The 12760-nt window shown below is 47.8% G+C and overlaps 1 protein-coding gene across 1 annotated transcript in view; it reads left to right on the top strand.

Annotated features, from left to right (window-relative positions):
- CA9 (carbonic anhydrase 9) overlaps positions 1–12640 on the top strand; it is a 37219-nt gene extending 24579 nt beyond the window's left edge. The window contains exons 4-9 of the mRNA XM_058172552.1: positions 645–793; positions 1373–1465; positions 1750–1816; positions 2345–2502; positions 2577–2709; positions 9873–12640. Of these exons, the coding sequence (XP_058028535.1) occupies positions 645–793; positions 1373–1465; positions 1750–1816; positions 2345–2502; positions 2577–2709; positions 9873–10033 (761 nt within the window). The 3' untranslated portion in view covers positions 10034–12640. The remainder of the gene's footprint in view (positions 1–644; positions 794–1372; positions 1466–1749; positions 1817–2344; positions 2503–2576; positions 2710–9872) is intronic.
- Positions 12641–12760: the final 120 nt, after the last annotated feature.

Below are 12760 nucleotides of genomic sequence, written 5' to 3'. Positions count from 1 at the left end.
AAGGCAGTATAGTTCTAAATTTTCTAAGCCCAGAATTTCAAGTCTGGTGGCATAAGATATTTTGTTGCAAGCAGAGGACACAAAGTCAAGGTCTTTTTGGAAGGTAGCAGCATTGTCGTTGGTGTTAAATATTTTTACATCATTGGCGAAGAGAATGCACTTGCTTATAATATGATCGCAAAGGTCATTTATGTATAGAATGAAGAGTGTTGGTCCTAGAACGCTGCCTTGGGGACACCGCTATTAACAGGTACAGGATTTGATAGGGCGCTCCCTATTTTGACCACTTGTTTGACAGGAATGCAGCTATCTAATTATGTAGGGGTACGGAGATGCCATAGGATTTTAGCTTTAGAAGTAATTTATCATGTACCACAGAATCAAAGGCTTTACAGAAGTCTATGTAAATTGCATTTATTGCTTTGCCCTGATTGAGATTTGTAGTCCATATGTTTTTGCAGTGTAGAAGTTGTAGATTACAGGAAAAAAAATTTCTGAAACCAAATTGTTTATTAGAGAGTAGGTTGTTTGTTTCTAGGTGGAGGGTAATGGAATGGTACATGCTACCCTCCTGCATGAAGCACTGGAGTAGAAAGTTCCTCTTGCTCTCCTCTGTCTTGACAATCATCCTCTCCATTCCCCAGTTCTTCTAGGTCTGCCCAAGAAAATGACACTCAGTGGGGGTGGCTTCCCCCAGCCGTACCAAGCAGCCCAGCTGCACCTGCATTGGGGATTGGGGCACACCCGGCCTGGCTCCGAACACACAGTGGATGGGCACCGTTATGCGGGTGAGGTAAATCCCAGTCTCTTGTTCATGGCTCCTGCCAAATAGCTCAAGCTGCCTTACTAGGCAGCTGCTCCCTTTTCTAGGTCTTGAGAGATGAAGTGCTTTGCTGGCCTTGAAGCCAAACCCAGGTATGGTGCTGCTGATGAGTTGTATAGGTTTTTTCCCCAAAATGTAATAATATTATTTGAACAAGAAAAAAATGTGCATGCTTTGCAAAATGTAATAAAATTATTTGAATGAGGAATACAGGCCTTTTCATTCTTCCAGGGCCCGAAGGGGTTGCAGTAGGGTCTTTGGAATTTTCTCTGGCCATGAAAGGCACAGCTTTGTGATCAAAAGTTATTTTCTAGGAGCTTGAAACTCCAGAGTTTCCTCCCGCTACCTCATGGGTGGGGGGACACATAGGTGGAATGTGACTTCCTCCCAGGGTTTTATTGCGGTTGTGGAACACAGGTGCTTCAGGTTATCCTGACAGTCCTATGAAGTATGAACTTCTTTTGTGTACAAGCTGCAGAAACACCCTGGGGAGACCAACAGGGGTGCCTCTTGAGCATGCTCAGTGCTGTTCTCTGTGTTTGCCTCCAGATTCATGTGGTCCATTATAACTCCCGTTTTGAAAGTTTCCAAGAAGCTGCGAGTGAGCCAGGAGGGTTGGCTGTGCTGGCTGCATTTCTGCAGGTGTGTGTGTAAGAAATGAGGGGTGGGCCAGGCAGGTGCAGTGCTGTGGGTGTGACCCTTGGAGCACTGGCAGCATTTCCACCAGGTACCCTTCAGAGAGGATCCAAGAAATGTCTATTGTTCTTTTTAGAAGATCTTAGTTTTGTTTTTTAATGTACAGCGGATGATGTTGTTTGTACATAAAGCAGGGGCCGCCGAGTCTCCCTGTGGAGAAGTCGGGCCCTTGGTCACATAAGGCAGAGTGCCTACATACCTCTTGCTGCTGTTTTTGTCTCCCGTTTCAGGTAGGGATGGAAACAAATGAACCATATCAGCACATCCTCAAACATCTGAGTAATATCAAGGAGGAAGGTAAAAGGGGGCAGGGGGCAGTTCCCCTTCCTTTCTCTGTTTTGGGCCCAGCAGAAAATCCCCCGGCAGGAGATCTGGGTGTACTGGAGCCAGTCAGGAGAAAGGCTGCTGTCATCTGCAGGCGATGCTACCATTTCCATGGGGCGCATCTGCATCAAGGGTGCTTTGTCAGGAAAGCAAGAACCAGCAGGCTTCTCTACATCGATTTTCAGTCACTGCCCCCGTTGTCTTTAAAAACCTCTTCCCTATATGACACACCCCCTCCAAGTCAGAAGAGCAGGGCTGATGAGGCAAGGACCTGAAGTCAGAAGAAGTGGGCACACTGGCATAGCCTTGATTAACCACAACTGTTGCTCCTTGTGTGAGTGCCAATAATGTCTCTGATCACCACATTCCATTCATCTGAGTGAGATGCTCACACCTTTGGGGTATCCTTCTCTTCAGGCAGCAGTGCCCATCTTGATGGCTCACATCCGTGTGTTTCTCTGTATCCTGGCATGATCCTCACAGAGGTTTCTCCTTTCTTAGGAGAGGAAACTGCAGTTGCTGGCTTTGATGTAGCCAAGCTGCTTCCTTATGACTTTGACCGCTATTTCCGCTACAACGGTTCGCTGACCACCCCACCTTGTTATCAGACGGTGAACTGGACAGTCTTTAATCAGACAGTTCGGCTCTCCCAGGAACAGGTTTGTGCTCCTCTCTTCCTCCTTTGAATCCTTTGCCCCCTCTGGGTGATCATCACTGGCCCTTCTCACTGCAGATCTCGGTGCTGGAGGAGACCCTCCAAGGAGACGATGATGAGCCTATCCAGAGTAACTTCCGCCTGCTGCAGGACCTTTATGGCCGGAGCGTCCTTTCCAGTTTTCACAGCCTTGAGAAGGTTCAGCCACCTGGTAAGTGAGCCAAACACCACCTGTTTTCAAAAAGGAAAAGGATTTCCTATCAAGCAGCCTTACGTACAAGAATTCTTCAATCCAAGAATACTATATATTTTTTATTTTTTAAAAAATTTATTTTTAATGCAAATAATACAAACAGTACATATACATATACATACAAAAAAAGGGGAAAAAAAGAAATATCACAGTGCACCCCCACCCCCAGAGACCACTTTTTTTCTTATATTTCTTCTATAATAACTAAAAGATATACTGTATAATATATTCCAATTGTGCCAGAGGTGAAATCTACTTACCTTCCCTACCAGTTCAGAAGAGCATGTCACATGCGCTCTTGGGCCCTCTGCGCATGCACAAAGCCTTCTGCGCTTGCGCAAGTCAAAGATTACTTCCTGGTTAAAATCAGGAAATAATGATATCTGGGCAGGTGGGAAGAGTCTTGCGCTGCTGCTGCTACCGGTTCTCCGAACCAATCCTAACCAGTAGCATTTCACCCCTGAATTGTGCCCTTATCCCCTCCAAAACAACATATATTCTTGAATAGGTTTATTCCTTTTGCCTTCTACCAACACTGTTTTTATAAAATCCCACCATATTTCATTATAATTGTTTACTTTAATCATCCCCTTTTTAAATTTCTGTTGTTAATTTATCATTTGTTGCCATATTCCAAATTTCATTATACCACTCATTTCTTTGAATATCCCAATTTTGTCCCCAATATTTAGCCATTACTAATCTAGCTATCATTATCAAATTTACAATCAATTCCTTTTTTGTTTCATTTATATCTTGTTTTTCCATCAACAACAGTAATGCAATTCTCGGTGACATATCTAAATTTATATTCAAAAGTTCTCTAATTTCTCTAAAAACCATGTCCCATATTTTTTGTGCACTATCACAATCCTACCACATACATTTATATGTTCCAACTTTTTTCTTGCACCTCCAACAAATATTTGTATATTTACCATCTATTTGATTTAATTTACATGATGTTAGTTACCACCTCCATATCACTTTATATCCATTTTCCTTAACTCTACCTGACATATTTTTATATACTCTTTTATTCCAAATATTTTTCCAATCATTATCATTTATTTCTCCTAAATCTGTTTCCCAAATTAAGTTTAAACTTTTTGCCAGCTCTTCTAATTCAGTTAATATTTTATATATTCTCCCAATTCTTCCTTTACCTATATATTCTTCATTCACCTCACATTCTTTTTATAATCATTTCAAATTTTGTTAACTGTCTTTCTCCTCAAATCTTTCTTCCACTTCTATCCATTTCTCTAATTGTATTAAATTCAACCAATTTAATTTAGAATCTAATAAAACATTCTTTAGTTGTGTTATATTCTTTAACTTGTTCTTCCAGTCTTCCCATTTATATATCTGATTTTCTTTTAGTTTACTAATCCATTCTTTCAGTTCAATCTTGGGGAATTTCTCCATTTCCACCACTGGTGTTAAGGTAGAAATTTCTGGCATTAACCGGTATCTCCATTTATTCCATAATTCTATCAAATTTTTAAAAGAGATTTTGAATCCTTCTAGCAATTTTTTTAATATCCTTTTTGAACCAATATATTTTTATAGGATCTCCTATTTCCCTTAATTCCTTCAACTCCATATTGAATCTCTAGTTACAATATCTGGGACCACCTTTAACTGATTAGCTACCCAATAATTTCTAACATTTGGAAGACCCAGCCCACCCTTTTTTAATGGTTCATATCATAATGCTCTACTTATTCTTGTTCTCTTACCTCCATTACAATACACAGAATACTACATTTATAAGGATAGCTTTGGAGATTTTCTAGCCCAGTTCTAGTTTACTCCAAAATTGTCCAGTATCATCCTAAAGGCCCATTTGGGGCCTGATCCAACCCTGCCCATCTTGGCGCTTGAAGATGGAGCAGCCCTCTTTCCTCTCTGGGGGCACCTTGCACTCCCTTCCTTGGCTTGACCTGCCTTGTCCTTCTCTTCCGTCTCCATCTCTGGAAGTTTCATCAGAATCCCCCCTTGGGACTCTCCATCTTTTTGTACTTAAAGGTTAACTTTCAAGGTTTGGAGATGAATCTCCCATTTTTGCTGGGCCTTTATTTTAATATCTTCAATCTTTCACGAGCTTGTGACCAGAGAATATGACTTCTTAATTTTTAAAAATCAAGGCAGTGCCTGTCAGCATAAACACTTTGTTAATGGGATCAGTTCTGTCTTCTCCATATGACAAGTTAGGAGCCCCTTAGGATCCCATAAGCAGCCTGCAGGGCAGCAGAAACCCCCAGGCAGAGAGGGAGGCAGAGGTGTCAATGGCTTCCAAGCTACAGGGGGCCTTCAAGTCCACTCAACTCTCTCCAAAGACAGCTCAGCAAAGTGCAGGGAATCCATGCCTATGTCCAACCTGGAGGTCCCTGGGAGAAGCAGATGGGTCTGGAGGGGGGAATGCCCACCCCATCCTCCTTTTATTAATGGCCATCTTCCTTTTTTGGGAAGAGAGCCGCTTTCATTGTATGCTAAAATTCCAGGAGGCAGAGCATTTCTACCTTATGGGAGGTGGAATTCCCCATGACTATGTAATGGAAGGACAGATTCTGTCTACAGTATATGATCTAAGGGTTTCTAACAACCAGCATGGAAAGCTGGCTGACCAGCTGCCACCAAGCAGGGCCTCTGTGGCTCAGACTGGTAAAACATTAACACAGCTGCTTGCAATTACTGCAGGTTCTAGTCCCACCAGGCCCAAGGTTGACTCAGCCTTCCATCCTTTATAAGGTAGGTAAAATGAGGACCCAGATTGTTGGGGGCAATAAGTTGACTTTGTATATAAATATACAAATAGGATGAAGACTATTGCTAACATAGTGTAAGCCGCCCTGAGTCTTCGGAGAAGGGCGGGATATAAATGCAAATTTAAAAAAAAAATTCTTCCCCCCCTCCCCCAGACTGGTGAAACAAGACAGCAGTGGGCAAAGATGTGTTTGAACATCTGAAGCTTCCACCTTGTCTTCATGAGCAACCTCTCTGGAGACAGATGCTGCCACCCACCTGTGAAATTCTACAGGCATGGTAGTGGGGCGGATATTGCCAGCACCTCCTCTTCAGGCAGGTACACAAAGTTTGCTTCACTCCCTTGCAAAGTCCACACTGGGAAGTGAAAGGGGGGAGTGACTCATTGCGATAATTGAAACTCAGCCACCATCTTCTGGGAGCGGGAAAGTCTTTCCTGGTTTGTACTTCTGCTACAGCCTTCTGGGCTAAGCTGCTTTTGTTAAAAATGGGTGGTCGGGGGCTCAAACATGGATAAACGATGAAAGGGGCTTCTTGACTGAATTTACCATAATGAATGAAACTAAAAAGAGAGTCTGGGAAGAAGTAATGGATTGAGGCAACTTTCAAGATGAAGTCATCTGCGAGAATCCATATACGAATTGGTATCACCAAACTATCCCAGTTCAGGAAAAGTCCTGACTAGGAAATCTAAATATCTGACACCCCTTGAAAGGTACATCAGGAAGTACACCCAGCCACACCCCTTGCTTCCGGTTTGGGGAACTGCTCACCAAGAGCATCTCCCCCTTGCTGGCCCTTTAATCTGCACTACTGGCCCTCAGCCAGGCTAGAACTGCTGCCAGATGCCAGCCCAGCCTGCCCATTGGCCCAGCTGATTTGGAGGGAGCTGGTATATCCATGCCTTTCTTTCACCTTCCTAGAGATCTCTCGGTAAGGAGAAAGAGGCAGAATACCTTTTTCCCATACCTGGGAGATGGAGGTCACTTGGTGCACCTGATGAAAGCACTCCCAAGATGACCCTTCTGTTTGGATACTTCATAATTTAGCCAAGTTTAAATGCCACTCCAATCATGTCTGAGCAGCTTCTAGCTAGGCCTTCAAAAGAATAATAGCATTAAAGTTTAATGGTGTAAGGATAATATTATAACAATGTAATAAATAACATTCCACATGCCAAAAGAACCGCCATAATACTCTATCAGAAGACTCTTAGGGGGTTCTCTTGGACCTCAAAGTCCATGGCTTGGTGGCACTGAAGAAGGACTGGCCGCTGAGAAGAGCCAACTCTTCCAGATGGCATTTCCTAATGGAGCAAACTCAGAGGAATCTTCGTCTTCCAGATCTGAAGGGATGAGCAGAGACAACCCCCTCCCGCCCAAATATCCCACTCCCAGCTATGATAGATTTCAAAGGTGACAGCAAGAACCACGAATTGCACACACAAACAGCCAGTCACAACCAGGGCAGTTTTCAGGGCAGAGGTGTTGCATGAGCAAATCAACTGCTGTATTGTGGAGCAGCTGAAGCACCTTCAAGGGCAGCGCCATGCAGATCACACTACTGTGATCCGAAGAGTAACGGTGAGCACAGCTCCTGACCCAAGGAAAGTCATCATCGGCCCAGATGAAGAATCTGGGCAAAGGTTGCCACTTGCTTCGACTCCTGAATTGCCACCCAGCTCCTCATAGGGAACCAAGAACCTCTGTCCAGAGCCAGAGACGGGGTATTTCTGGAATCGGACGCTTCCACACCCAAAGTCATTCCATCTTTAGATATAAAGGTTAGTTGCTGAACAAGGCAAGACGATGAGGATAATTTATATGTGCCCAACTCCCAACTTTGAGTGGTTCACAAGGGATGGTAAAGCGTGCAAAAGAATAAAAGCACGCTTGGCAAACGGTTCGGCACTAAGCAGGAGTAAGAAAGGAGGCTGGTTGTAGAAGCACAGGTAAGCCTTGACTTATGACCATTTATTTAGTGACTGTTCAAAGCTAACAACATTCCTGAAAAGAGATTTACAACTGGTCCTCACACTTATGACCATTGCAGTGTCCCTGCGATTGCATGATTGCCATGTGTGACCTTCCCAGGTGACTTCCGACAACCAGTCAGTTGGACAGGCTGGATTTACTTAATGACTGTGTGATTTGCTTAACAACTGCAGCAAAAAAGGATGTAAGATGAAGTGCAAACCCATGGTGGGGGCAGGGCAGCCATAGAGAGATCGGTTGGAGACAGGATGGCTAAGAGGATTTGCTGTGTGTGACGAACTGTAAGGTGTTGATAGGAGGAGAATGCAAGTTCAGGTGTCAGAGGTAAACGAGTTGTGTTTGACAGGGAAAACGGAAATGGCACAGTATACATAAAAGTTAAAAATTTGAGCAAAGAGGTGAACTATGGTACTATATCTTGAGAACATAGTGAGAACAGGAAAATGCCAGTGCAGGAACTGATTGATTTTGTTTATTTATTTAAAACATATACAGTAGTTACCCATCTTATACAGCCGTTTACACAGCTACAAACTCTAGGTGGCTCCCAATCAAAAATTAAAACAACATAAAAGCCATATTAAAACCATAAAGCCCAAACACATTAAAAACTCAGGAGTTGACCAGAATTGGTTGAAATATAGGTGGCTATAGAAGTGCTTTAAATAAGAAAGAAATAAAAGATAAACCTGGTACCAAATCAAGTTCCATTATGCAGTCACCTCATCTCCCCCCAGCACTTGGGGAAAAACCCAGGTCCTCGGTGCTCCACAGAAGACTAGGAGAACAGAGGAGGCCTTCAGGGGGAAAGTCATCTATGGGGCACCAAAAAGGCATGCTCTCTGGTTGCCATCAGATGGCAATATTTAAGGGAATGGACTGGAAGCATGCCCAGCCTATCTGACCTGGAAGAGAAAGGAGGTCCTGTACCATGGAGGGCTTTTCAAGGTGAGAACCAGCGCTTGGAATCACACTTGAAAGAAACTGGGAGCCATGGCAGCAACCCATCACGGCACAAGCTGCCTAATTCTGGACCAGTTGAAGTTTCTGAGGGGGACTTTAAGGGCAGCCCCAAATAGAGTGCATTACAGTAATCCAAGCAGGAGGTGACCAAGATCTGAGTAACAAGTTGCCTGACCTCTCCTTGGATCACCCCTACCCACCGCACCCCGCCTCCGATTCAAGGTTCGCCACGGGCTGTTGCGTTTGGCAGCCCTCTGCCCGCAGCCCTGGAAAACACACAAGCCGCTCCCTCCTCCCCGCGTCTTATCAGCGACTCTAGCAGTCAAAGGCGGCACCCTGCCCAGACCAGAGCTCCTTTGGCCCTAGCGGAAGGAGCGTTTGCCCGGCTCCTCCCCAGGGCGACAATGGCCAAGCTGCATCCCAGGCCTGCCCAGGCAGCAGAAGGGCGCTGACCCTCCTAGAGAAGCCGGAGCCGCGGGCTACTCTGGCTCGCTGAGCGACCCTTTCTGGGGCTCCCAACCTCAGCTCTGGACCTTCGGGGGTCTCCCGAACGGCCAACCGGGCCACGCGCGGGACAGGCGCTGGCTTAACTCTGCCTCTGTGCTTTCAACCGACGGGAACCTCGACTGAAACGGAGAGTCACCTAAAACACGGCGGGAGACTCACAGCCACCCACTTTCCCACTGGGGTTCGGATAGGCAGGGGACTCGCTCCCCATCTTCCCCCAGGCCGTTTGTGCCCTGGATGGAGCGATTAAAATGGGGATCTGAAGCGTTCCTGGGCTGACTCCGCGTGCGTATCCCCGCATTCGGACACACGCGCACGGAAGAGAACGAGCAAGGACAGCAAAACCTGTCTGCGGGTGCGGTTTTTCGGACTTTTTTGTCGGAGCAGGGGCGGGAGGGTGTAATAAGACCAGGTCCTGATTAAAGGCATTCCTTCCCATGGTTATCAACCTCCTTGAGAGCCAACATGCCCAGGCGGGGCCCCTGTTCCAGGAGGCAGGGGAATCGGCCCTGGGTGGGGGTACCCGGACGGGGGAGGGGTCTCTGGAGAAGACCAGCCCAGAAGAACTGGGAGGAGCGGGGCAGGGACCCAAAGTGTGTCTGGCTATGGGCGTGTGCAGCTAACCTTCCTTTCAGAGGTGGGATTCAGCAGGTTCTGACTAGTTCGGGAGAACTGGTAGCGGAAATTTTAAGTAGTTCTGAGAACCGGCAAATACCACCTGACTGGTCCCGCCCCCATTTATTCTTTGCTTCCCGAGTCCCAGCTGATCGGGAGGAAATGGGGATTTTGCAGTAACCTTCCCCTCCCACGCCCACCAAGCTACGCCCACAGAACCGGTAGTAAAAAAACTTGAATCCCATCACTGCTTCCTTTGATTGTGTCTTGCAGGTGGTGGGCCTTCGGAAGAGAGAGGGGACCAGGTGGAACCTGAAGCAGGTACTGTTCCAGAATCCCTGGCTCTCCTTGGCCGGGCTTGTGCGGGTGGGGCTGCTTTTTGCTTAGAGGTTCTATTTCCCAAGGTGAAACCTGATTTTTTACATTTAACCTGATCGTTGAATTAACCTGGTGATTCATTTCATGCAGGATACTGGTGCTGTTTGCCTGACAAGGTTGTGCCAGACAAAGTCCCCAACCCAGCTAGTTAAGCCCAAGGGGTTAGCAGATCTTGTTGGGGGCTCCTTCATTCTCTACCCACAGGTCAACTTCCAGGAGACTAGGAAGAAATGCCTCCCCTCAGTCTGGGGTAGTGGCAGAAACAGGCAGGGGGGAAGGTACTTCCCCAACCGTCCTCACTTTGCTTATTCCCCCCCCCCCCCAAAGCTCCTGCCCCCTGATGGCCACCAGGACTAAAGAGATAGTGGGGGGGGGGGAACCAAACCTCTGTTGTGGAGATGCAGCCACCTGCCTTGATTCAAGCTGCGTAGGAGGGTCCCTTTCAACTGCAACCCAGAACGCAAGAAGAAGGAACACTCCCCCCCACTATTTCTGATAGGCAGTTAGACCTGGATGCTTCTGCTGGGGGAGGGGGGGAGGAGCAGAGGAAGAGCAAGGGAGAAGCTGACTCAGAGGTTTGAGTCCCTGCTGTCTCCCTCTAGGTCGAGGTCTCTCCTCTCCTCTGCCAGATGGTACCCCAAGAGATGGCCTTGACACGACTTCTGGAAAAGGTACTCACCTGGCCACACCAGGCTGGATTAGGGTCAGCTGGCCGCCGCCTCCTTTGCTTCAATGACAATCTCAGAAACTGGTTGGTGTGGGTGTGTGTTGGGGAGCCAAAGTTTTTCCAAATGGCTTCTGGACACATTCTGGGTGGTTTGTGGCCACTCTGGGTTGAGCCCTTCAGCACCAGCCCAGAGGAGGAAAAAGCGCTGGGCTGCTTCCCTCCCACTGCCTGTTCCAGATCAGAAACCCTTGCTGGGCACAGGGAAGAGTACGTGGGTCTCAGGAGCAGCCATTGCTCACTTTCAGCTGGGCTTGGAGCCAAGCAAGAGGCTCTGGAGTCAAAATACCTCCTGGGGGAGAACAGTGCAAATGTCCCCTGTGGGCATGAAGTTTAACTGGCAAGAAGCAGAACTGAAGCTGCTCATCATTCACACAGGCCCTGCAGGCTGGGCTGCTGGCAGTTTATGCTTCAAGCGTGTTTGGCTCTTCTCTTCTGGTGCTGTGAATCAGGCTGGTACAGGGAGTTTACTTCTTGGGCACCACCCAGACCCAGCCACTTTTACTACCCTTTGCCCAGCTATAGCTCATGTGACCCAAACTCTTTCTCTCTCTTGCAAGCAACCATAGCAATTTATTATGAGCATTTGCTGCCCATCTCTCAGTGGGTGGGGGGCTGGCTCTGGGCACCTCCAACCCAAGAAAGGCAGCTTGCAGGGGGCTTTGGATTCACTTCTTCCCAACCTCTGAGCTATTCTGGTTGTTCTTTCTGCTTTGCTTCCAGATGCCGAGAAACAAGTGGGCATCTCCTTTCACACAGGTAAGCACCTGGGCATCTGCTTGTAACTGGCAGTGCCAACTCTCCCTTCCCACTGCAATTGTGATGGCAACACCAACAGCAATTGGGGCAGCTCCTGTGCCCAGAAAAAGGCCATGTCCTTCCACAGGGCTCCCAGAGGCGACTCGCCTGCCTCTGAAACCTGGAGACAACTGGGGAGGGGCTAGGCAGCCACTTGGAGTGAAAGGCGGGGGAGAGGTTGCTGAAGGTGAATTCCCAACATTAATCCTACTGGCTGGGTCTGTGGGGCTGCAGTCTGAAAACGTTTCAAACACCACCTTGATACGCGCCCCTTCCCCCTCGGCTGGCTTTCTCACTCCCATGGAGGGATTCATCAGGGGACCTTTTTCTGCAGGGGACATTCTGGCTATTCTCTTTGGATCCCTCTTTGCGGTCACAGCAGTCACCTTCCTCTTCTATGTTCACAAGCACCGGAGGCAGGCAAGCAGGTGAGAGAAAGCCCCACAAAGGGAGGCAGCACAGCCACCTCCGGAGAACCATGTAGAGCCTTGCTTCGTGCTTGGCCCATGTGCTCGTCCGCTTCTGTGCATGCCCAACTGGGATGCAAGGACCCCCAAGGAAGGCCATGCAAGTGGGAAGGAGAGCAATCCCCATATCACCTGTTCTTTTCTCTCTGCAGGGCACAAGCCACAAAGCCTGCTGCCCTCTACACTCCGGCCTCCACTGATGAGCATGCACTGTAGCTGGCAGCCCACAGGCCACACTCTGCCCCTCGCCCTTGGAGCTCCTTCCTGCCCCAGCCTCTTCAAAGCCCCATTCGCCTCCCCCACTCCCCTGCTAGTAGCTGGGGTGGTGCTCAGGCCAGCCAGAGGAAGAGCAGCCCAAAGACAAGAGGGGCAGCCAGCCCAGCAAAGCTCCCCTCCGGACTTGTGAGAAAGCGAGGCCGCCTGCCTAAAATGCAGGTCACTATGCGCCTGAGACGCTTCTAACCAGAAACCTGTGACTTACCTTCAGACTCTCTAAGTGTTGCAGCACCTCCCTGGCTGCCAGGAAGCCGCCTTGGCACAAGGCTTGCTCAGCGGCTATGTACAGGGCTGGTACCACAGAAAGGCAGGGAAGAGTGTGGGTCATGTCGCGCGCTCTCCTTCACACCCTTATTGGGAAGCCTCATTGGCCAAAAGCTGGACTGATCTGATTAATGGCTTCTTTATGGCCTGCACAAACACAGCAGCCTTGCCCCTCAGCCGACTGACTGCTCTTCGCAAGCTCATTGCATGGCTGCCAGATGGCAATGGCCTGAAACCTGCTGACTCTCAACCTT

This window comes from Ahaetulla prasina, chromosome 2, assembly GCF_028640845.1.
Source record: "Ahaetulla prasina isolate Xishuangbanna chromosome 2, ASM2864084v1, whole genome shotgun sequence".
Lineage (NCBI taxonomy): Eukaryota > Metazoa > Chordata > Lepidosauria > Squamata > Colubridae > Ahaetulla > Ahaetulla prasina.
This window is presented reverse-complemented; position numbering and strand designations above follow the sequence as displayed.